At 36.5% G+C, this 26,589-nt stretch overlaps 1 protein-coding gene across 2 annotated transcripts; it reads left to right on the forward strand.

Moving 5' to 3' along the window:
* cd4-1 (CD4-1 molecule) lies at nt 1–26,589 on the forward strand. 2 transcript variants are annotated; one of them, XR_009437600.1, is made up of 12 exons: nt 1–72; nt 7,387–7,502; nt 10,433–10,526; nt 10,628–10,783; nt 10,882–11,025; nt 11,803–12,051; nt 12,824–13,207; nt 13,923–14,177; nt 14,266–14,372; nt 14,491–14,537; nt 15,008–15,139; nt 26,560–26,589. XR_009437600.1 is itself a non-coding variant. In XM_059567035.1 (11 exons), exons 3-11 carry the CDS (start codon nt 10,472–10,474, stop codon nt 15,042–15,044), a joined length of 1,434 nt encoding a protein of 477 aa, XP_059423018.1. In that variant the 5' UTR covers nt 1–72; nt 7,387–7,502; nt 10,433–10,471; the 3' UTR covers nt 15,045–15,149. The 2 variants fall into 2 exon arrangements, 1 of the variants encoding a protein (XP_059423018.1); XM_059567035.1 differs by lacking the exon at nt 26,560–26,589 and having other exon boundaries at nt 15,008–15,149.

The following is a 26,589-nucleotide window of genomic DNA, read 5'->3' on the forward strand; positions in this document are numbered from 1 at the left end:
GTTTGGAAGAAAATGTCAGTGTAGCTCTGAGACCCTGAACAGAACACACACTCTTCTCATCACATCACAACTGTAAGTATTGTTCTGTTATTATGACAAACACAAACCATACTGCTTTTCATTATTGGCCAAACTGAAAGTCGTTGATTTCTCATATAGTGTTCTGTAAAGTGTTTTGTCTACATCTAAATGTCTGACACAAATAGTGAGCTATAAAACATCGATGTGTTTGTAAGTTTGTGTGATGGTAACAAACAGCTTGTTTTGATCAGTATAATCATATGGTCCTATATACATTTTTAATACTCCATTGTATTGTGAAGTTTCGACCATCTGTTTCAGATGCCGAACTGACGTTTCTGATGTGCTGTTTGTAGTAATAATGGTATTGAATGATAAAAAGTTTAATTGCTAATAAAATAAATAACCATTGGAAAGGAGATTTTTAGGTCTACTGGTATATTTTCTTTACATTTAAATATTTGGGATTGCTTTTAAGATATGTTAATGCGAAATTGTCTCCTTATAATGTTTTTGCGTTTGGTAATAAGTGTTTGTAGATTATGATTTATTACTCTTATTGTTAGCCCTCTTAATGCATAATATTACCATACAGCCTATTAGATGTTTTATTATTGTGTTTAAATCTATCTGGTCTGTAGGCCAAGGCCTCAATGTGGACCGTTAATTGAATATTTAAAATGATTTGTTGTAAACGAGATAGACCCTTGAAAACTAAATGAAGTTTAATTCAAAGACTGTATGTACTGTTCAATTTTAGTGTAGTTTTCTGTGACAAGCAGAATATTTTTGAAGTTTTAACAGCTCTGTGATACATTAAACGTTTACACGATTACAGTGGATCAGTCAAATTGGATACTTTTTGTAAATGCCTTTTTGCATTTGCGACATTGAATTCAATTCATATGAGGTTCCTGAGATACCATAACATTTACGTAAGTAACGTAAACAAGCAGCAATTTTATTAACCTACATAAAACATAATTCACAAAATTAGATGATTTTACTTTCATATTATAAGTATTTTTATGTACAATTTTTTGCATGATGAATTGGCCTAAATTGAAAAATAAATTGCAGGTACTGAATGCCGATATTTCTCTATCATTAGTTTGATACTGTCTGTACAGGAAACAAAAACTGAGGACAACTTATGCGCAAAACAGCAATTAATTATATATTTTAACAGACAGCATCCATCCATATTAATAGCAGTTTATCCCAATTCTTTTTCTATACATTGGGAACAAAAGTCTAATGTAAAAAAAAAAACTAATGTCATTGCATTAGATATAATAACAAATATAACATCAGAATATAAACGCAAGTGGCATATGCGAACAAAATACTGCTAGAGCTTTGCCCTTATCTTTTCTGATTCCTATTGCTAAAACAGTGTTAGCGATGGCAAGGTTATAGGATTCATTCCCAGGGGATGCAAGAACCTGATAAAATGTACTCGAATGTAGTCTATGTTGATTTGTCTGCAAAATGTATACCCTGGCTTTAAAATGCTATTGAGAGGCTGCATGAAGAAATTTCCCTTTAAGGTTACACAGGTGTCTTAGCAGATGAAACCACAGGTGTAGCTTATCACATTAACTCGTCTGACAACCTAAAAGCATTTAAATACTTCTATTCTTCATTTGAACAGTAAATCTATTATATTATTATTTAATATAACTCATCAGATAGTTGAAAATAGATCTATTGAAAAAACATTAATGCAATTTAATGTAATATTTTGTTATCTAATCCAATGATTTTCATATGTTTGGCTTAAGTGTTTAAATGCATTCGGAAAAATAAGGTAGAATAGAAATACAAACGGATGCCCGATGAAAAACAACAACCGTGCGTCATTGTCAGACATCGCTGTCTTCTGTTGAAAAATCACTAACAAATCATGGAAGAGATACTTCGCAAGCACATTAATTTAAGTTTTTTTTTTTCAGGAGTCCAACATTGTAACACAAGTGAATTAAACATGCAATCATGCTGAAGATGTCATGTAGGCATTCTATTCATCAGCGTATACTATTGTAATCGCAAATGTCTGGATATGGACTAACTTTACAGAAGTCTACTGACCAAGCAACAACTAAAATACAGTGTTTTGAACAAGTAGTGTTCAGAGAAACATGTAGTAGACACAATTGTCTCGTTCTGTCATGTCATGAAAGACCATTTAAAAAAAGGATAAAACATAAACATGCAAGTCATCACTTTTTAATCTCAGCTGCAGTTAACGCCACACAGTGAAGCCATTAATATATGTTTTTAATCATCACCTTGGGTTACATTTTATATTTAGGTGACATTATTACAATGTTTTTACACAAGCAAGTACTGAGTAACATTAATTAACTACATATACTTACTATATAGAGTTAGGGTTGAGGTTTGGCTTGAGGTAATTATGCATAATTTACTATAGCATGTATATGTAATGAGGGTTTTATCATCATCTTAAAATAAAGTGTTCCTCATCTTATGTTTTTAGTTACTGTAGATAAAGCAGTATTAATGATGAAAGTGTAAAACAAAAGATTATAACAGCGGATTATGTCTCTAGCCGTTTGCTCTCTAATTCAGCAGATGGTAGATGTGGAACGGCTCAAAAAAACACTTGTAGGTCAGACACAAAATGCTTCTAGACATACACTGACATAATAATAATAATAATAATAATATTAATAAAAAATCTGGATCAAAATGATTTAATGAGCGCAATCATGAAATGTAATCTCAGATGTTTAGATACACCTTGCGTATACCAAATACCTTACAATGGGTAATTATGCACAAGACTCACGCAAGGAATTGTTTGGTCATCTTCGAGATCATTTACTATCATGTTTTTCTGCCTATATGACTGATGACATAAAATTATGCTAATACATTGTAACTGTAATACATTAAAATTAGGATTATCCGTATGCGCAGGAACAGAAATTACAGCATGTTGTAAAAAATTATATACAATAAGCCATAAGCCAAATACATACATACAGATAAAAATATGCAAAAAGTTCAATGGTGCATAAATGCATTTATGTCAAATTATGTAAGAAGTTTGAATGACGTGTATATGCAGCCATACATGTACAATAATCTTTAATATAGCAGCAGTCCTACATTAACGTGACGGTCGTTAGATGTTTACACTAAAAAATTAAGGAAAGAAGAAGGAAGATGTGGAACATGGGTGTAACATGTTTAGAGTATTAATTTAGTTCAAATTTACACAACTTTGAATTAATGCCTTCTTTGTTATTTCAGTAGCTGAAATTTTTGTTATTTTGTGTTATCAAATGAAAGTCCTAACAGTATTTTTTGTACTCCTAAATAAAGTCACAGGACAACAGCATGGTCTCTTGATCGTCTGAGAATTCTGTCAGGCAAAAAACATCCTCTTCTGACTGTAAATGAGGAAAAATAAGCCAGCAATTGTCTTGAAATCAAGAGAATCCGATATAAACAGCAAACCAAGTGAGAAAACGAAAAGCAGAATTTATTGCATTGTCAAGCACAGAACGCGTGTTTCACAGATTCTGCATCACTGCATGTAAGAAATATTATAAGTGTGTTTTAACAGAAAATGGGTGACCCTTTATTGTCATTAATGCAGTACTTGACACATATTGTGAAACAGTGACTTTAACAAGTCTGAAAACAGAGTGCACCTGTGTTTTTTTCTGGTCTTTGTGTGCTGCTGTTTTGAAGGAGGGGGTGATTTTCAAAATGAGAGCAGGATTCCCTCTTTCACAGTGTGTCATATAGACATTTTTCTCTATTTCTCATCCTTTCACTTCAGCTTTGTCTCACACACACATACCACACGTTTTGTCAGAGGGTTTTCCTACCTGACCCTTAGTCTTATTATGGAACAGAACATGCAATTCATTAGAAAGAAATTAGCATGTGGCTTTATGGGTGGTCTGGGACTACTGTAATGGGTGAGGCATTCAACAAGTTCTAGTTAGTACGTTTCTGAATGCATGTGTCTCAGTTTGACACACTCAGGATGTCTAGTGATTTGTTCAGCTCAGTATAGTAAACAACCATCATCATATCCAAATGTTAATTATAAAAATCGTATTTTTAATGTTTAGCTACTCTGCATTCAGAGAAAAAAACTCCACGTGAGAATGAAAACAAGATCACATAAATATAGGAAATGACACAGCAGATGGCAGATTCCTGAAAATGAGGGTGACCTTTTTATAAGCATTTCTCTGAAAATACTTCAGTAATAATATCAATGATCTGCAGACTTCAGCAGAAAATGCAATACAATGACATGAAAACTATTACGTAATGGAACAGAATCGCGGTCTGTACGGTGAGGAGGTCGAATTTTGAGGTCTAAAATATGATCCAATCTGTAAATTCATCTAAAAATACCCATTTTCGTAAGCATCAGGCCAGATGTCAGTAATCTCTCATTCTCTCGACATCTCTTTCCACTGACATTTAGCCATGCTTGCATTTCAAACCTACAGGACTTCATTAAATGGAGGAGGTTAACTGAAAACTCGAGAGCGAAAGAGACCAATGCAATTTGTCTTTCTATGTAATTTCCATTCACTTTTCCAAAACAGTTTGTCTACCATGTGAAACTATTACTGTAGAAAACCAAAAGCAATGGCGTCCGTCTTAGTCCTCTTCAGTGCTCAGTCTGCACACCTCAGACTTCTTCAACATTTCCGACGGCCCACAGTCTAAGCAGATGTGTGTGAATCACTGAAAGTTTCTGACGATTCAGATCTGTTAGAGGGATCCCCTCTTAGTCACAGAACCATGGTGAATCTCTTACAATATATGCATAAAATTCTCACTCATTTTAGCTGACCACACAAAGACTGTAGATAAAATGGCGACAAAGAAGAAAGCTGCAGATTGTTCGCCCCAAAAATACCTTGACACAAGTTACATGTGTGGGAGACGAAGACAATATCAGTCTTCGGTTCTTTAGTCGAAAACACAAAGAAATGACTTGCTGAAGGGGAAACACGTAATGAAAACCTGTATGGGACATATTGAAATAAATCGCCCACTTTTCCTGCTTTCTTTCTTTTTTTCTTTCTCTCTTTCGGTAATGATTATGTTGGTGTCTCAACACCTTTTCAGTCTATGTGAGTAATGAGGGATCCCTCTAAAATGGGTCTTTCCTTTCAGCTCTGAGAGAAAAGAGATAGATACATTAATAGAGAGATAGAGGTCAACAATGATATAAAGAACTGTGTATAGCTAAAGGTGCTTTATTTTTTGAAGAAGATGAACAGAGCATGGCAGGAAGAGAGAATGACAGAGGGGTGAAACCTCAGACACAGATGTGAGGCAGGCAACGTGTTTGTTTCAACCTTCATGTGGTTCCCCTTAGCAAACCACTCCTGTCCTACAGCGCTGAAATATGCTCTATAGTACCTGTAGCTCTCTCGCGCTTTTCTTTAACGTACTTATTCTTCTACAGCAGGATGCTTTATTCAACCTTAAATATGTTACTGTTTTAAATACTGATGCCACTGGAGAATGTCTGGTCTTATATAAAAAAACAGACAAAATCAATGAACTGGTGCTTAAACCTGCATAACTGATGTAGTTTCTTAATTTCCAAAGAATATGGCCAAAAAAATGAAGATAAACCTTACAGTGTTGGTTCTTGTTAAGAATGGCGTTCTTTGCCGAGCACAAACAAATGACTGAAGTATCTTCATTTTTAAGAGTGTAGTTTGTTTAGATAAGTGTGTATGAAGACTTGTGAATCGCTTATCCTCTGTAATACAAATGCAACAACAATCATGAGACTTATAAAACGATAAATCAGTGCTTCTCTTTTTACTAAAAATGACTTTTTTGACTACTTCCATAAGCTTTCATTTCAGTCTTTATTTCATTTGTGTTCCTCTATGGAACCGCATTGGTTTAAATCAGCAAATCTTATAGCAGAAGTGAAACATACAATTAAAGTTTAAAAAAACAGCAAAGTTAACATATGAGCTTTTAAGAGGAAGTTGAGTTGAGTTAAGCATTTGAATAATATCAGATACAATAATCATCAGCTTGTCCATGACATCGCTTCATTAAAAGGTACGATCTATATATTAATGCATTTAATCATTATTTGCCTCATAATATCTTATTACACAAGTATGCATTGAATGATAGATGGATTCAAAGAATTTACACTAAACAAGTTGCATTTAAACTCCTATATATTAAAAAAATATATTGTTTTCTGCGCATTTTTTAAATGCTCTGAAAAATAATATAGATTTTGAAAATCTTTGTTGTAATTTACAGTACTGGGCATTTTTGAATATTATTTGAACTCTCTTTTAAATCCAGTTATCCATTTTGAAGTCTGGATGTGGTGTTTTATGCTGATTTGGCAATAAATAAGATTGTTTGTAAAGGTTACAATAATTCGAGTTCTTACAAAATTACACAAAATGATCTGTTCATAGTGCAGTTGTTATACGCTGTAACATTCCACCCATATATGATCAGGCCGTATACGCACTCGGGGATTCAGATGAAGGCTGATATTAGAATAAAGGATCTCTTTGAATATCTTTAAACAAATAATAGATTGAAAGAATGCACAAATGTTAGGACAACGGAACAACTCAAAAAACTAAACATAACAAACAAAACTCCAGAGGAATAGAAAGAAAATGTTTATTCTGCTGGGCTTGGAGTGTCAGCACTAATAAAGAATTTTATTCATATTAAAAAGTGTTTTTAAATGGAGTAGATTAGAGTATTATTACAACGTATCAATAGCTCAGCAATGCTCATGATTACTGACATTTAAAAAAAACTGTATACAGATAAAGTCAATTATACAATAACTTGGCAAACAAACTAAACAAAACACACAGACAGACAAACTAAACATGAAACTACATAAAACCTAGCAGTTCAAAAATAAAATAAAAGTAAAAAAGTAAAATCAGAGAATGTTATTCTTTATATGATAATCAAACACATTCGTTGCGCAGACCAGAAAAAACCTACTTGGAACAAAATCTTGTTTTAAGTGTAACACAGCGATGTCAAATTTTAAGTATTGTGAGAAAACTTAGAAAAAATATCTATTTTATCAAATCCTTTTTTTTCATGATTAAACTTTTCCCACATGGATCTGACTATACATTTCTGTATTATTCTAAATGTATTATAAAATTTTATATTAGTATATAATATTTTGGAGGGAGAAAAAATATGGTTTATCATACACATTTGACAACTCGTTTGACAAGATGGAAGTGGAAAAAATGTTAAACATTTTTTTTTATATAAAACAAATGAATTCAACAGCCTCATGTCAATAACCGGACGTCTTCTTTTACCTCTCAGGCCAATCAGACGGAGGGGAGGCGTCAACGAAGGTTAAATAGAAATATTTTGGCCTGTAAGTGAACACATCCGCTGCACGACTTTGAAGAGGAACAAAAAAGAAGTTTGCTCATAAGGTGAGTATATTTGCACATAAATGTTTATTTAAATATACACTGTTATCTACACATGGCTTCTTTTTAATTATTTTTTATTATGGATGATTTCATTTAATCTATATTTATGTCTTCTCAAGATTAGAATATGGAATAAAATCCTTTTTAGTGTTGATTTTTTAAAGCCTTTTATGTTCTTTTTAATGAATCTGCATTTTTTTTTTACTGTGAATGAAGTCTGGAATACAGTAGAAATTAATGGACAAATTTGCACTTACATATTTCCTGTTCAAAAACAGCAATATGCTGTACATTGATTAAAAAAAAGGTTAATTTCAAAGTTTCAAACAGAAACATGAAAACCTTCGAATACACAACAGACATCAAATGTACGGATGTAAAACAGAAGTATATTCTGCTACTGTATGCGATGCGGCTGTGAAAATGAACAGAAGGACCGTCTTCCGCTCTATTATAACATGAACAATTAATCATATAAAGGATATTAGTATCAATGCTTATAGTTCCACTGTGTTTAGTTTTAAATAAAAACTGTCCATTAAAATAGCTTGGAATTCCATCAGAAAAATGTGTCGTAATCTCTAAGATTCATTAAAAAAGCACACATTAATGAAAATCAACAGGCTTAATCCATTAAGTCCATTCCTTTTTTTCTAAATGTTTTGTCAGGCATTCAGAAATTGCAGTTTTTGGTCTTTGGTTCCCCTCCCTTCTCCTCCATCTCTGTGTGTCTGTTTGCTGTTTAACCTCCATCCTGACCACAGCTCTGATCATCTGTCTTTCTGGGTTACTTGTTCAGGTGCAGTCTCTGGCTGTCTTTATCTCTTCATCTATCGTTTGTGTGTCTTTGCGTGCGTCTCCTTCCTCTGTTTCTGTTTCTCAATCTTCACAAACCTTTCCCTCATTTCTCACACATTTCTGTGCTCCACTGGAGACTTAAAACTTAAAACTCACAAGGTTACAATTTTCCCATTAGACATTTTTTTTAAATGTAAAAAGCAGCATAATCAAGGCAAATTTTAATTCTAAATCTGAGCAAAAAAAAATAAAAAATTTGACCTCACATAAAAGTGACTGAAACTATATAAATGTATGTCTCAACTAATGTTTTTACATTTGCATTTATTCATTTAGCAGGCGTTTTTATCCAAAGCGGCTTACATTCCCGGGAGTCAACCATTGCTCATTGGGTGATGCTGATTTAATTTAGCCGCTGATAACAGAATGTGTCTGAAAATGGCACTTTTTCACATTGAAATTCACCACTTTAAATTCAGCCAAATCATAGATGCATGAATAGCCTGTACTATGAGGCCCATGTGAATATTTAGCACCCCACTAAATATGAATGTATATTCCCTATAGCTAATTGCGCATTATTGTGGATTATATGTTTTGGGATTTTTAGTACTAAACTGGCATGAACAGAAAGTCACAAACTGCTCTATGCAGTATACTTTTGCATGCTTTACTGCTGCAAATTATGCTGAAGAATTTATATTTATTAAACTTATTTACTATAAGAAAACACATTTGTCACAAGAAAGTGCTGCTTTATTCGTCAATATAGTGCGCGTAGAACAACATAGCTTTATCTTGTTTTATTTTACATATAAATTCAATTATTTGTCCTATAAATATTGAGCCACGTTTTCATTAGTGGTTCTCAGTGGTGGACAGGCAAAAAAACATTTTTTTTAATAATAATAAAATAAAATTACACCAAAATCACAAATTGTTTAAATTGGAAGTGGAGGAATATTGCCTGTATATGATTATTTGCCTATTTTTGATTATTTCCAATGATTTTCCTAAGTGTGCATTTATGTTTGAGTTTCCATAATTTCCATTTATTTATGCATTTGGCAGATGATTTATCCAAAGCGACTTGTGAAGAAAACTGTAAATTAACATAAAAATAAACGATAACACTTTAGAATAATGGTCCATTAGTTAATGTTAATTAATTCATTAATTAACATGAACAAACAATGAACAATATTACACTTATTACTGTATTTATTAATCTTTTTTAATGTTAGTTAATGAAAATAGAGTTATTCATTGTTAGTTAGTGCTAATTCACAGTGCATTAACTAATGTTAATGAGCACAACTTTTGATTTGAATAATGCATTAGGAAATGTTGAAATTCATAATAATAATCAACTAAGATTAATAAATGCTGTAGAATGATTGTTTTTGCTTAGGTCATGTTAACTAAAGTATTTAACTAACATTAACTAATGGACCATTATTCTAAAGTGTTACCAAATAAACAAATAAAACGGCTAACAGAGTGTAGTCGCAATGATACTGCATATATTCTGTATAAAACATTGTCACAAATAAATTAGGTGTCTGCATTTTTTTTTTGATTGAAGTGTCAATCTCTTCAAAAGAAGTAAAGAGTGAGATTTGTATGAAAAAAAAACAAATTACACAAAAAGAGAAAAAGGCAAGATCAGATGGAGCAGGCATAACACACACCGCACTCCAAGCACAGCCACACCACCAGCAGCGCCATGTGGTGTTCTTTCTTCTGTGTGTAAGCGTGGAGAGATCCGCCTTTCGTGGAACAAGGGAGGAAGAGAGGGGGTGTTATGGAGGAGGAGGTGAAGAGGTGAAAACGAGAGGGATAAGAATCTACTCCCGGTACAATCTCAGCCCACCACAGACACACCTCCCTGCGTTTTTTTCTCGCTGTCTTTCTAGCTGTTGATCTTTCATGTTTCTTCACTGACACTCGTCTTCCTTTATGTCTGTAACCCATAGCCCACCACAAAGCTTCTGTCTCCCCCTCACTATCCTATGACTGTTTTTCTCAATCACTCAAGAAAAAAAAAAGAATCTGAGCCCACCACAAGCCCCTTCCTTCCTCTATATTGTTATGATCTTTGTGATGCATTTCTCTATGGCTATGTCTTACAGATCATCCTTCATCTTCTCTGGCTCTGCCCTGAGGACAGAATGATGTTGTGTTGGATACTCATATCACTGTTTGTTGGATTTCTTGATGCACAAGGTAAGTCGCAAATATCTTGATAGTTGTTATATGACGAAGGGTGTGAAATGCAGTCTGTATAAGCATTCTTTTTTATGTCCAATCTGTTCCTCTTTCATCAGAAAAACCCATCGTAATTTATGCTCAAATAGGAGGGACTGTTACCCTACAGAGAGTGAAGTTAGAAGGAAATGAAAATAATATTTATGTGAACTGGTACCGTGGGTCAGAAAGTACCCCAACTATCATGAAGAATCCTCAGAGTGGGATCCAAAGGGGTGAGATGAATGTTTTTGAGTTCATGTATTTTCACTCTACAGTAATAATCAGGCTTTCATGTTTGATATAACCGCATATGTACGTTTTTCTTTTGTAGCGAAAGAAATGAAGACACATGCTGAACTGTTGTCAGATTTCTCTCTCCAAATCTCACCAGTACAATATTCAGATTATGAAATTTGGCGCTGTGTGCAACATTTTTTGACACAAACTTCAGAAAAGACCTACAAACTGTACAATGGTAAGAAAGAGTGTGTGTTTGAGAAACAAGTAGTAGAAAAAAGACAAATTATTTAATCAAATAATAAGAATATATTTTAAAGAATGTTTTTGTCTATACAGTGAAAGTCTAAAGGTGAAGGTCCAAAAACAGCATTGGAACCCATTGAGTTTCACTGTATGGGAAAAGAGAAAGAAAAAAAAACATAAAAAATATTTCAAAGTATCTTTCTATGTTCCATAGAAGAAAGAGTGAAAGAAGAGTAGTTTGAATAAATGAAAAGGGAATTTTGTAGGGCTGACCTATCATGTTAAGTGTTAAATTTAATTAAAAAAAAACACAGATTAATTTTTTTTTTAATTCTAATACATTATTCAAATATGTGGAAATGACACTACGCGTACTGTTGAGCTTGTTTTAGCATGTGAACACAGAAGGAAATTCCTCCCCTTTCTCATTCATCCGAGCTGCAATTAAATAAATAAAAATAATGCATCCCACCTTTATCTATTAATTTCAACTATTCATCTTTCTCCATATATTACACACATGAATGAATGAATTAAGCATGTGTAATATGACCACTAGAATTATATTAAACTAAATTCTGTACACCATTTTTGGCAGTATGAAATAAATCGGTTACTCCAGTTACATACACACTATATAATCAGTTACACACACAAACTTTGAAATTATTGACATTTTGTAGGCTATTAACTTTACACGTTACATGAGGAGATTCTTCTTACATTATTATATTACACCTTTCAACATTTTTCTTCTTCTCTGTTTCAGTCACTATACCCAAAGTGCCGGCTGTGGTGGCTGGTGAACCTCTGACTCTGCAATGTCAAATAGACTATAGTCCACTTACACCCAAAGTAACATGGATTCCACCTCAAAACTCAGGTTGTGTTCTAAGCCAATATAACACAAAGACAGTTACCATCAGTGATGTGTCTAGGTGTCATAGTGGTGTTTGGACGTGCAAGTTGGTGTATGATAAGAGAGAAACTGAAGCAAAAACAACTGTTTTTGTAATAGGTGAGACTATTGTATTAATAAACTCTCTCTCTCTCTCTCTTTCTCTCTCTCTCTCTCTCTCTCTCTCTCACACACACACACACACACACACACACACAAACACACACACACACAGTATATCTATCAATTTACTTGAGTTTGCTCATTCTCGAAACAATAAAGAATATAGGTTTACATACACAAGACAGATACACTCTAAAAATGAAGGAGCTAAAAAGGTTCTTCACAGCAATGCCATAGAAGAACAATTTTTGGTTCCACAAAGAATCATTCAGTCACTTTCTTACCTTTTTATAATCTGAAGAACCTTCTTTCACCACAGAGAACCTTTTGGGAAAAAGAAAGATTCTTCAGATGTTAACAGTTTTTTATAGAACCGTTCAGATAAAAAGGTTCTTCTATGGCATCGTGAAGCACCTTTTATTTTTAAGAGTGTAATCTATGAGTCCAGTCAGGATCTATAAGCAGAAGAAGGGATGTAGTGGATTAATGAGAGAGCACTCTCCCAATTATAACCCCAGCCTAAATATAAATATATAATATGCTAACATAATTGCTGCAATTTATATAGGCTAGACTACTTTATTAAATAGTTCAAATGAATATCATTTTTTTAAAAGTGACAAAGTTAGATTGAATTAACTCAATTTAGATATCTCTTCTATAATATAAATAAATCATAAAGAAATACAAAAAATTATAATAATTATATACAACAATAATAATAATTGTAATAATAATGTTTTCTTTATTTTTGTTTATTTTCCTCCAGAGTTCTCCAATGTTACAAGTACTGTTTATACCTCGTCCCCGTTCTCGTCCGCTACAGTTGACATTCCTTGTTCCTTGTCTTCTAACATTCCCTGGTCGATCTTGAAAGAATCTGGCCTCAGGAGTGGCAGCTGGAGCTTCACTCCTCTCAGCGGCGCAAAGTCAACACAATCTCTCCTGGACCTCAGATTGGATCCAGTGGTCAGTTGGCGCATCCCACAGGGCGCAAATAATACGGTCAAGGCTGAGGAAAGAAAGTTGAAAGACCAGGATCTATCCATTGGTAATCTGCCTGTATCAGAGAACGTCAGGGGGGTTTACACATGCAATCTAAAAATTAAGACCAAGACCCTTAGCAGCAGAGTCAAGCTGGAGGTTCTGAAGGGTAAGTGAAATGACAAGTCTTGAGGGTTTAGTAACTAATGACCAAACTACTAACTAAGCTACTTTCAGTCAGTAGTGTGACAGAACTTATATAATAATGTAGTCTTCACAATAGCGTGCTATGTTTTGCAACAAGTAGCCTACAAAATGTTTGTTACACTGGTACTCATGCTGTTCCGTGGCCTCCTAGCAGTATTCACTGAATGGATCTCTCACATGTAATATCATGTGGTTTAGTACTGTTAAGCTTTAGTAGTTTTCCCCACAACATCTACATTGCTTTCTGTTGTTGTTTCAGTCATGAAAACATATTAGAGTGGGGGACTTTTTATTTTATTTTTTATAATCAAATATTTTATTATATGCAGGGACAATAACTCCTACATGCATTAAAGTTTTGTTCTTGTAATCTGTTAAAATTTAATGACAAACCAAGCTCTCCCACCAGGTGTACTAGAAAAACTAGTAAAAAAAAAATTAAATACCACTATCCTATATAAAACAAAGATTTTATTAGGTTATTAATATAACGGGTGTCACCTCAGAGTATTATTAAATGTTATTCCATTAAATTATGAGTAACTTTGGAATAAAGGATTGATGTGCATTAACTCTTGAAACAGAGAATGTTTGTTTTTGACACTTTTCGTATTGCACTTACAGTGCAAATATATCTTGCCTTATTTAATCTAAACTCTCTAAATTTCTCCTGTTAGTTTCCTCTTCTGGAGGACCTCGAGTATTTGAAGGCCAAACTGTGAATCTGACATGCACACTAGGACGTCAACATAGCCCTGACCTCGAGGTGAAATGGAGCTGCTCGTCTTGCTCCTTTGTTTCCAGTCTCAAGTCTCCTCATCCAACTTTTCTGTCCATCCCTGAAGTGAAATTGAAGGACGGCGGGAAATGGACATGTGAACTCTTGGGAAATGGGACGAAGCTGACATCTGCTGTGCTTTCATTAAGGATTGGTAAGAGAAGTGAAAGAAAGAGGGAAAGATTGATACATGTGCAATAAAAAGTGTGTGACACTTCTGCTGTCAATGAAATGTTTTACAGTGAAAGCTCCCGTGGACATCTGGCTTTGTGTTGCCATCAGCGGTGGAGTGGTGGGCTTCATCTTGCTCCTTGTGATCATCATTATATGCATTCGCAGACACAGACAGGTTAATGTTCACTTTGATAGTGGTTTTATTCAGCTCAGCACACTAGGATGTCATTTGTTAAGTGTCTGAACGGTTAAAATCAAATACCTTATAGATTTTCTTTCATTCCTCTTAACAGATGATGATGTACAGACGACGCAAAACCAAATTCTGCTGCTGCAATAAGTGAGTTTGGTGGTTGTCAGATATGCTGCTTTCAAAATAACATGTTGCCCAAAGATGTATTTAAGCCATATATATATATATATATATATATATATATATATAAGTCATTGGTACTCAACTTACTTTTAATTTTTTATTTATTTAGCACAAATACACCGGTTTCAGGAATAAAACATATCACACAACACTGTTTTAAATGATAAACTACAGATATACTGTCAAGATATATATCCAATATTTGGACACATTTCAGCTGACATGTTTATTGTGGTTACTGTGATAGGAAATCTGTTTGAACTGACTTCATATAAGTTGGTTGAAAAAAATATTTAGCAATCACACATTTTGCTAACTAATGCAATCACTTTTACGTACAATTTTAAGTGTCGAATACATTTAGTTGTTACTGAATATATGAACATATATCGTTCTTAAAATCATGTTTGTTTGTCTGTCTATCTCTGTCTCAGTCCCCAGCAGAATCAAAAGGGATTCTACAAGACGTGAGGATCCTCTCTTGCCAGAACTGACTGTCATCATTTTGCAGATGATGCTGGAATTTCTTTATAATTGTGTCAAATACTTTCATAGCCACTTTATTCTTGAACATGCTTGATCTCTTTAAGTGTATTTAACATGATGTCTTTTGCTTCAAGGATATGTGTTAACAGGATAAAACTCAGTGGCTATTGCAATTGCAATTGCAATTGCACAGTCATTATATCTGTACATTTTTATTACAATTGCCCAAAGTTGCTCTTTATATTGTTCGTATGTTTTTATTCACTCCTGCTTACTTACCTGATCTTTTGAATGCTCTTTAGCATTTGTAAATTAACATTTTTGTTTGTTTGTTTTTTTCTTAATTTCAGAAAACAGCACCTGAAATTATTGATGTAAAATAAATTAGATGAAATAAAACTGTCTGATCATTCTCACACCAATATGTCATCTAAACCCCTGATAATAATAATAGCAATACAAAATCAAACAATCAAAAGCTTGTTCTGATTTGATACACTAATATCTGCAGTCTCATCTGGATTAATCATGAAGCTACAGTAAACACAGTTTTATACATGATGAGGTAGATTTGTCTCCACTAGATGGCAGTCAATAAAACACATGTCATTGCTGATGTTTGGAGAGAAATGCTAGCACAAACTGGAACCAAAGAGTCACCATTTATAGAAACTGCAGCCTTGCTGCTTATTTTTTATTTTAATTTTATTTATTTTTAAGGATGTTATAACCATCAAAATCACCTTGCGAGCATTGCAGAGCACTTGTGTTTTTAGGGGGCACACATTTATCTTAACCTGTTTTCAAGATTAATGGAAGTAACTTTGCAAGGTCATGCATCACATTTAGTAGACACTTTTTTTAAATCTTCCATTTATGTCTAAAATTCTTTTTAAAGTTGTGTCTGCTCAAATGTGCTCCTTTCTGCAAAAAAATTATCTGTATGAAGAATTTCAGTTAGGTTCAGGCAATGCCATAGCACAGAAATTCCACTACAAATGACCTGCTTCTTGCATCAGACCAAGGCTGCATCTCATTGTTAGATTTACTTGATCTTAGTGCAGCGTTCGACACCATAAATCATGACATACTCATAGACTGTTTGCAAAACTATACAGCTATTCAAGGCAGGCTCTAAGATGGTTTAGATCCTACATGTCTAGTTGCTACAACTTTGTTTATTTAAATAGGGAGTCATCTCATTTATCAATAGTAAAGTATGGAGTGTCACAAGGATCTGTCCTAAGTCCTCTGCTATTTTCAATATACATGTTGCCCCTTGGTAATATTATTAGAAAATACAGGATTAGTTTTCATTGTTATGCTGATGATACTTAACTATTTATCTAAACGAGACCATGATGAAACTTCTAAATTATACAGAGTGTGTTAAAAAAAATTTAAGATTGGATGACCAATAATTTTCTCCTATTAAATTTGGATAAGATAGAAACATTACTTATTGGACTACACAGTACACAGAATCTCATAGACTACAATTTGCAATTAGAAGGATGTACTGTTACTTTCTCTACACTCAAAAATCTGGGTGTTATATTACAGTAACTTGTCTTTTGAAAAGCATATTTCCCCGTTACAAAAACAGCATTTTTCCATCTTCGAAACATTGCCAATTAAGCTACGAAACATGTTACCTGTTTCTGCTGCAGAAAAGCTAGTTCATGCATTCATGACCTCTATACTGGACTATTGTAATGCACTGCTATGGGGTTGTCCTGCATCTTCAATAAACAAGCTACAGGTAGTCCAAAATGTCAAACAGGTTTGGAAAGATATGCAATAGGATTTTTTACTAGTCTGTTGGTGGTTTCTGCCACCTGTTCAGCAGTCTTAGGATATTAAAGGACAAATATAGAAATTAACAAATTGAATACAAATTGTTTTTTAAATCTTTTTTACGCTCTCATTTTTTATTCATCCCCTTTCTCTGTATTGTGAGCAGAGGTGGGTAGACTACCCAAAAACTGTACTCAAGTAAAAGTAAAAGTAATTCTAGAAATATTTACTCAAGTAAAAGTAAAAGTACTAGTCTTGAATAGTTACTTGAGTAAGAGTAAAAGAGTATCGGATAAAAAAATCTACTCAAGTAGTTACTAGTTACTTTGGGTCATATATACTGAGCCTATTTTTATTTAGATATATAGATAAAATGTATGTAATGTATGTGTGCGTGTATAAATGTATATATTTCATCAGCCTCCAATTTATGTAATTTATTATAAAACCCTGTCTGTTTACTTAAGTAACAGATATAGGTGTCATGCCATAACATATTTTTTATACAACTGACTTTATATTAAATGTGAATTTAACATTGAAAGTTATTGTGATATAAATATTGCTACTAATCTTTCATTGTTCAGAAAGAGAGCAAATAACATTTACATTACTAAAGATCATTTTCACTGACAGTCTAGATTTCAATCACTCTCAGAAACTCCCATTAAAATCACTGAAACTGTTAACACTGTGAAATCGATATCTTAATTATAGATTCGTACACACATCTGCACTTTGTTGTTTCTGACGAGAGAATTCGCCAGAAAGAGGTCTCCAGTCAGGAGCGAGTGAAGGAAGCACCAGTATTTCAGCGATGACTCATCTGAACGCCTCTGATTGGCCAATGCTTTAATAAGCTCAACAGAATCGTGTGTGATTGGTTATAATGCGCAGTGCTGCAAAAACACATCTATCTCTGGGTCAGCGCCAGCAAGCGATCACAGATCTAAATTTAGCAGCTGATATGACTTGTTGAACGTACTTGCACCGGTGTGATTGTATTAAAATTAATAAAATCTTAATCGGCTATTTTTTGTCTTTTGGAAGCTGCATTCAACCTCACTCCCCTCTGTTATAAGCCACACACGTACAACAAACTAATGTCACAGTGGTATCGTGTACTGTAATCGAATGTAGCCCGAGTTATTACCTGTTGAACAGTAGACAGCACACGCGGTGTTCATCTAATAAGGATCTCCATCGCTAGCAAATAATATCCTTTGCAGATTTGCTTTCAATTCAGTGCAGTTCCAGCCACGTTTTCAACGCTCTTTCTGTTCTTAAACGTTACAACTCTGAGTGAACCGCTTCAGAGATGCTCAGCGCGTGCGGCAGGGAACTGAACGACTCATTCAAACTGATTCATGAACCAATTCACTCGTTTGCCAATTGGTTTGATCAAGCCTTTGAACAGAATTGACTCAAAAGAATGAATCATTCGCGAATGGGCATCGCTCATTGCCCAGAGAAAAGTAGACGGCGCGTTTGGAATAACCTGAAGCATTTATAACATTTATTGCATTAAGATAAAGTAACGAGAGGAGCGTCGCCCACAGTAACGAAGTAAAAGTACAGATTTTTCCCCAAAAAATTACTCAAGTAAGTACCCATCTTTAAATATACTCCGAAAAGTATTAGTTACCCCAAAATATTACTCAAGTAAATGTAACGAAGTAAATGTAACTCGTTACTACCCACCTCTGATTGTGAGACTATTTGTGATCAATTTTGTTTATTGTTACGAATCCCCACAACATCCTATGTCATGCAGATTGTGCCAAAATCGGGCTAAAATAAATGTCTGAACCTGCTTAACAGATCCTCTCTGGCTCTGCTCTGAGGACAGAGTAATGTTGTGTTTGATAACCTACTAATATTGCTGTATTTTCAATTTCTCAGAACACAAGCTAAGTTGCCAACATCTTAGGCTTGTATATTAAAGAACATGAAAAACAGAAAGTAGGATATACTTAGTCCCAAATTTGTGAAGAGTCAAACTGATTTAAATAAACTATGACAAAATGTAAATTTTTGGGTGAACAATTCTGCTCTTGTTTAAATTCCAAAACCATTTTATATTTTAGGCCTAATTAGTTTTTGAAATAGATGAGGAAATTACACGCCACCTACTGTTGAGCTCGATTTCTACAGTCTTTGGCTCGATTCAGGACATAAACACATCAGAAGAAGTAAATCGCCCTTTTGTGTTATACGACCAAACTGCAAAAAAGGTGGTTGGGGGGGGGGGGGGGGGGGGGGGGTGTACTGTCCCAGGTGCACAAAAATATATAAATAAATAAAACAAAATGAAATAAATAAAACTTTCGTTTAATATTAATATTAACATATAAACAGGGCTGCTGCTGGCCAAATGAGTGCCCTATGTTCCAGATTTTCTGAATCTTTGGATGTCATTATGCACTGCAGATGATGATAACTTCAAACTTTTTGCAAATTTTCTCTGAGAAACTCCTTTCTGATATTGCTCCACTATGTTTTTGCTGCAGAATTGGGGAATTGGTGATCCTCTGCCCATCTTGACTTCTGAGAGACACTGCCACACTGAGAGGCTCTTTTTGTCACGTACGTTGATACAAGAAACGAGGAGAGATCCAAATGCAGGTATGAGATTTATTTAAAGGGCAAATCCAAAGGGGTAAACAGTCCAGGCAGGGTCCAAACCAGAAAATCCAATAACACGAACACAAAACAAGAACACACGGAAAGAGCAGACTATGAACTGTATCTCACATACAACAAGGACTCCGTGACAAAGACTCAGGCCAGTTTTAAATACACAAAAGGATAATGGGGAAACAGGAGACAGGTGGGGAACAATCAATTAACTAAACAAGGAGGAAGGTGACCAAATAAGGAGACAGGAAGTGATAATATGATAAACTCCGTGGGAACTGAGGACACCTAGTGGAAACCCAGGGAACACAACCCAGACACTGTGACAGTACCCCCCCTCTATGGAGCGGCTCCCAGACGCTCCAAGACAGACACAAAACAGAGACCAGGAGGGAGGCGGACAGGTGGAGGCTCAGGGGGAGGGATAGAGGGCCAGACTAACAGAGGGGAACAGGGACAGAAGTGAACACATAAAACAAAAAACAAAAACAACAACATGAAGCCCCCCAGGGCGGAGCGGAAGACCACCACAACCGTGTAGTCCGAGCGAGAGCCCCCCAGGGCGGAGCAGAAGACCACCATGTCCTCGTGGTCGATGCCGGAGTCCAACAGGGCCGAGCAGCAGCCCACCCAGTGACTTGACTTGACTCTGAACGTTCAACGGTGACCCGCCTTGTCTCTGGAAGGTCCCCGGTGACTGGCCCTGACTCTGGAAGGTCCCCGGTGACTGGCCCTGACTCTGGAAGGTCCCCGGTGACTGGCCCTGACTCTGGAAGGTCCCCGGTGACTGGCCCTGACTCTGGAAGGTCCCCGGTGGCTGGCCCAGACTCTGGAAGGTCCCCGGTGACTGGCCCAGACTCTGGAAGGTCGTCGGTGACTGGCCCAGACTCTGGAGAGTCCACTGGGACCTGACTCGACTCTGGAGGGTCCACTGGGACCTGACTCGACTCTGGAGGGTCCACTGGGACCTGACTCGACTCTGGAGGGTCCACTGGCACCTGACTCGACTCTGGAGGGTCAACTGGCACCTGACTCGACTCTGGAGGGTCAACTGGCACCTGACTCGACTCTGGAGGGTCAACTGGCACCTGACTCGACTCTGGAGGGTCAACTGGCACCTGACTCGACTCTGGAGGGTCAACTGGCACCTGACTCGACTCTGGAGGGTCAACTGGCACCTGACTCGACTCTGGAGGGTCAACTGGCACCTGACTCGACTCTGGAGGGTCAACTGGCACCTGACTCGACTCTGGAAGGTCCACAGGAACTAGCCCTGACTCTAGATGGTCGACGGTGACTAACCCTGACTCAGGAGGGTCCATGAACACCTGACTCGAATTTGGACTGCCTGTGGAGACGTGAGATGCCTCGGCCTCCGGAACGGCCTCGGCCTCCGGAACGGCATCGGGCACCGCCTCGGCATCGGTTACCGCCTCGGCCTCCGGAACAGCATCGGTCACCGCCTCGGCCTCCGGAACAGCATTGGTCACCGCCTCGGCCTCCGGAACAGCATTGGTCACCGCCTCGGCCTCCGGAACAGCATTGGTCACCGCCTCGGCCTCCGGAACAGCATCGGTCACCGCCTCGGCATCTGGCACCGCCTCGGCCTCCGGAACAGCGTTGAGCACCGCCTCGCCCTCCGGAACCACCTCGGCCTCCTGGACGGCAGCGGCCCGCTCGGGAACATCCTCCTGGACGGCAGCGGTCCGCTCGGGAACGTTCTCCAGGCTTTGAGGAACGGTAGGCGCCTGTCTCCTCCTCCTCCGCCCTCTATGATGGCGAGTCGGTGGCACCTTGTCCGTAAACTCAGGCGTTGAGTCGGCCATCTTGTGCTGTGGCGCTGGGCTGGCGGCCATCTTGTGCTGTGGCTCTAAGCTAGCGGCCATCTTGTGCTGTGGCGCTGGGCTGGTGGCCATCTTGTGCTGTGGCTCTGGGCTGGCGGCCATTTTGTGCTGTGGCGCTGGGCTGGCGGCCATCTTGTGCTGAGGCGCTGACTCAGCAGCCATGACGTGAACCGTCTTGGGAACCTCTAGGATCCTTGATAATATCTCGAAGTACTCGAGAAAGGTGTCAGCGGCCATCTTGGGCGTTGGTGCTGAGCTGGCAGCCATCTTGCACTGTGGTGTGAGGCTGGCTTCCATCTTGCCCCGTGGTGCGGGGTTGCTGGCCATGCACCGCAGCGGCGCTGGGTTGGCGGCCATCTTGTGCTGTGGTGCTGGACCCGCGGTCATCATGGGCAGTGTCGCTGGCTTTCTCCTTCTACCCTGGTGAGATGGCGGCTCTGGTCCCTCCCACGTGAGCCCAGAGTCAAAGGGTGGCCATAGTGGAGAGCGATGCTGGGCTTCCTCTCGCCCACCTCCTCCTCGGCGCCCTCCCCTGGTCCCGCGAAACACGACCAGGCGGGTTCCCTCAAATTGAATGCTTCTCTCCCGCTCGGTGGCTGGGGAAGAAGCGTAAATCGTCATACCGCTGGATCTCAAGGTGACGGAGTCCTTCTGTCATGTACGTTGATACAAGAAACGAGGAGAGATCCAAATGCAGGTATGAGATTTATTTAAAGGGCAAATCCAAAGGGGTAAACAGTCCAGGCAGGGTCCAAACCAGAAAATCCAATAACACGAACACAAAACAAGAACACACGGAAAGAGCAGACTATGAACTGTATCTCACATACAACAAGGACTCCGTGACAAAGACTCAGACAGACCAGGTATAAATACACAAAAGGATAATGGGGAAACAGGAGACAGGTGGGGAACAATCAATTAACTAAACAAGGAGGAAGGTGACCAAATAAGGAGACAGGAAGTGATAATATGATAAACTCCGTGGGAACTGAGGACACCTAGTGGAAACCCAGGGAACACAACCCAGACACTGTGACACTTTTATACCCAATCATGTTGCTGATTGACCTAATAAGTTGCAAATTGGTCCTCCAGCTGTTCCTTATATGTACATTTAACTATTCCGGCCTCTTATTGCTACCTGTCCCAACTTTTTTAGAATGTGTAGCTCTCATGAAATCCAATATTTGGCATGACATTTCAAAATGTCTCACTTTCAACATTTGATATGTTATCTATATTCTATTATGAATAAAAAATAAGTTTATGAGATTTGTAAATTATTCCTATCCATTTTTACTTACAATTTGTACAGTGTCCCAACTTTTTTGGAATCAGGTTTGTACATTATAAGGTGTGCATTGTAGTTGATACTGAAATAAACATATTAGAGTTGTTTTTATGACTGTAAATCGTTCTCTTCAAATGCTATTGAGCTTTACATTTGCGTTTGAGCCCATTCGGCTTTGAAAAAGTAGCATAATTTACAAATGATGTACAGTATATTTTGAGAAATATAAAAAATTTAAAAGTTGTGCATTATAGTTGACTCCTAGATGAACAGTTTACATTTGTTTTTATGACTGTAAGAAAAGTGTACACCAACTGGGATGGTGCCCCCTTGCGCAAACTGCGTAGGCTACTCTGCATGTAGGGAAATAAAAATAGAAATCGAAACATTAACATTAGCGCAGTCCGGCGCAGATAAATGGAAAAGAAAAAAGCCCAAGATGAAGCCCGTGCATCATTTTCAGACTGTTGTTGACGTTAGTAAGTGTAATAATTTCACCACCACTAACAACGCATCTGACTTAATATTCTAGTTTTCATGACTTAAAAATGTATTATATATACAAACAAAGATGGAATACTGATTGTTTAAGTAATAATATTCATAAGGTTTTATTGAATAACACTGTTAAAATATAATTTAATACAAAATAAACAATTTGCATTATTACAAATACCTGCAAAGGGCACCAATTTTGCATTTTTGGCCACCATTTTGCTATAGAAATGCTACAGCCTTTTTAATGTCTTCAACAAAAACATGTGGACATTACAACCCTTACCTAAATTAACCATGGTTTTATCGTAGTAAAACTGCTTAATTTTATTTTGTGGGATTTCTGAATGCTTGAGACTATAAACTGTATTAATAAAATCATAGCCATAGATAACTGTCTAGAGCTACAATTGTGGGCTAATTTATAAATAATATGATTTAAATACAATTTATCTATTTACTTTTATATCTTATTAAAGGTCTATTTTCGAGCACTTATGGTAGGTTTTCTTCTTCTTCTTTTGTTTTTTTTTTTGTTGTTTTTTTTGAAGGAGGGGGCACAACAATATTATTCTGCTTAGGGTTCCCGTTTGAATGTGAAAAAAAGTGAAAGGAACATGACATACAGCCAAGAATGGTAACCCATACTCAGAACTGATGCTCTGCATTTAACCCATCCAAAGTGCACGTACCCTGTAAACAGTGTTGGGAAGGTTACTTTGGAAATGTAATAGGTTACAGATTACAAGTTACCCTGTTTAAAATGTAATAGTAGTGTAACTTTTTCAATTACTTTATTAAAGTAATGTAACTAATTACTTTTGAGTACTTTTTGATTACTTTTCTAAATTTGTGAAAATTAAAGAATAATAAATAAAAGCATATACATCAACTTAAATACAGTTATCTAATAAGCATGTGATGTATTCTGTGTAATAAACTCCTAAACATTGGTGGTTTTTTGAAACTGCTGTCTCCGTATATGATGATAGTTTTCTCAAAATAAGTAAAATGCACATGAAGTGACACAAAGCATTTCTAGAAATTATGTTTATGTGCTCGTGTACTCCTATATTGAGGCAGCAGAGGTTGAAAACACTGCGAGCTTCAGTAGGCATGTGTAGTAAATAAAACAATGTCTTTGCCATTAATTTACAGGAGGGGCGGACTGGGAAAAAAATTCAGAGTGGAAAATTCAAACTCATACAAACAAATTCATGAACAAAACTATTTTTTGTATGGACCTGACATAAAAAAGGTTTAAATCTTTAATTTGGGGACATGCAAAATAATTAAAAGTTCTCTCCTGAACTGCACCTTCACTTCCATTTTTCTCTTCAGTCTCTTTATTTTGCCCCGTTATCCATCTCTCTCGTGACTTTAATACTCAAGATTGAACAAAACTATACTTTACAATACAATACTCTACAATACCACAATATCTTTATAGAAAAATCCTAATACTGTACACGAGTCATGTTTTTCCCTTACAAAAAATTACCATGCTTTTATTAGCCTATATAAAAGTAAAATAACCTTTTTTTTTTTTGCAAATGGATTTGTATTTATTTTTAAATAAATACATTTGTAAAATAATTTTACATTTTTGGTTATCACAGTTAAACAATAGTAACCATTTTCTCTGGATTTATAGTTAAATATTAAAATGTTAATTTTCGTAAGGGTTGTGTTGTTGTCTATCGTAGCTCCCCCTAAACCTATAAAAAAAAATCTGATTATTTTTCAGCTAAATTACTACTGTAACATTACAACAGATAATAATGATGTCCTTTATATAGTATTTTGAGTGATGACTGATGAGCAACGTGCTGCTGCTTGATTAATTAAATAAAAAATAAAGACAAAAAAGCATCTTTACAGATTAAACTGACCTGAAACCCTGAACAGTAGTTCTGCTTCTTTGCTCCAGCACTCCACTCCACTCTATTCTCTCTCTCTCTCTCGCATTGATTACTCTGAGCCTGATCCAAACCGTTTGGCGGAGGCGCGGAGAGCGCGCGAGTCATGGCTTACAATTCATGACTTATTAGAGATTTAATTATCAAATTGCGGATTCGCAAATGATCGCTTTAGTACATTCGGCAGGCAATTATACAATAATTATATTAAATAGTGGGGCAAAATCGGCTGCCAGGCCATCGGGAATTGTCCCGGTTCTCCCGGTGTCCAGTCCGCGCCTGATTTCCACAGACACGCAGAATGTGCAAGTCATATATCGCATTTTTGGGGCTTAATATTCACAGACACTAGTCGATGTCATGTTTTGATTCAAGTGTACTGACCTACTTTTGATTTAGTCATCCAAAATGTGGGATGTTCCGTCCGCGTTAGCCATTCCGTTTTTATGACTGGATTCTACGAACCAGACTGTATTTCCGCATCCCGAAAATTATTAGGGCGGTATGTCTCATAATAGTCAGTGCAATTTGGGAAAGAAATCAGTTAAATCTGTATGTGGATGTGTGTAAATATTCAAATGTAATCCCCTTTGTAATCGTAAAAAATTTCATAAGTAACTGTAATTTAATTACTCATTTTTTCTTAGTAACTGTAACTAATTACAGTTACAATAATTTTGTAATTAAATTACGTAATGCCGTTACATGTAACTAGTTACTCCCCAACACTGCCTGTAAACACACAACTGGAGCAGAGAGCAGCCATTTATGCTGCGGCATCAGGGGAACAGTTGGGGGTTCAGTGCCTTGCTCAAGGGCACCTCAGTTTTGGTATCGCTGGCCTGAGACTTGAACCCACAACCTTAGGGTTAGGAGTCATACTCGAACAAAGATTAGAGTGGGCCACAGTTTGTTTTTTGTTTTCTTTATAATAAAAATATTTGTACACAGTGTAATAAAGAATCACAGTGCATTATTGACAAAATGTAGGCTTTAAACCATGTATTTATGTTTCTGATACTTTTCTAACTGGAATTAAAATGCAATAACTTCTGACCTCGAAGTGAAATTGACTAACCGTCATCCTCTTGCATGTTCATTGTAGTTACTCTGATTGGACACCAGGGGTCAGCATAAACCTAGCCACCATGTTAAGTCTGTGTCTTGAGAACTAGTGTGACCAACTAGCAGTTGTCAGGCCTAATCGGTCTTACTTTTCCTTTACAAATAAAATCAATCTACCTTTTCATTACTGAATTATAAAAGTTATGACCAATCTTGAAGAAAAAAATTAGATGACTGACTTTTAGTCTAAACAGTTTATGCAACAGGCCTCTGTTTGAACTGGCTTTATAGCCTAAACTGGTTTAAAATAATTGCGAATATTGTTTAGAAATGCCTAGTATAGCCTAAATTGTTTGAAAAAAGGGAAACAAGACCGGAGGATACTCTTTTTACATTTTTAGAGTCATATCAATGTACAGTTCATTGTCAAATACATCCATAGGCACTTTTTGAACATGCTTGATCACAAGCAATGTTAT

The sequence above is a fragment of the Carassius carassius genome, chromosome 15, assembly GCF_963082965.1.
Source record: "Carassius carassius chromosome 15, fCarCar2.1, whole genome shotgun sequence".
NCBI lineage: Eukaryota > Metazoa > Chordata > Actinopteri > Cypriniformes > Cyprinidae > Carassius > Carassius carassius.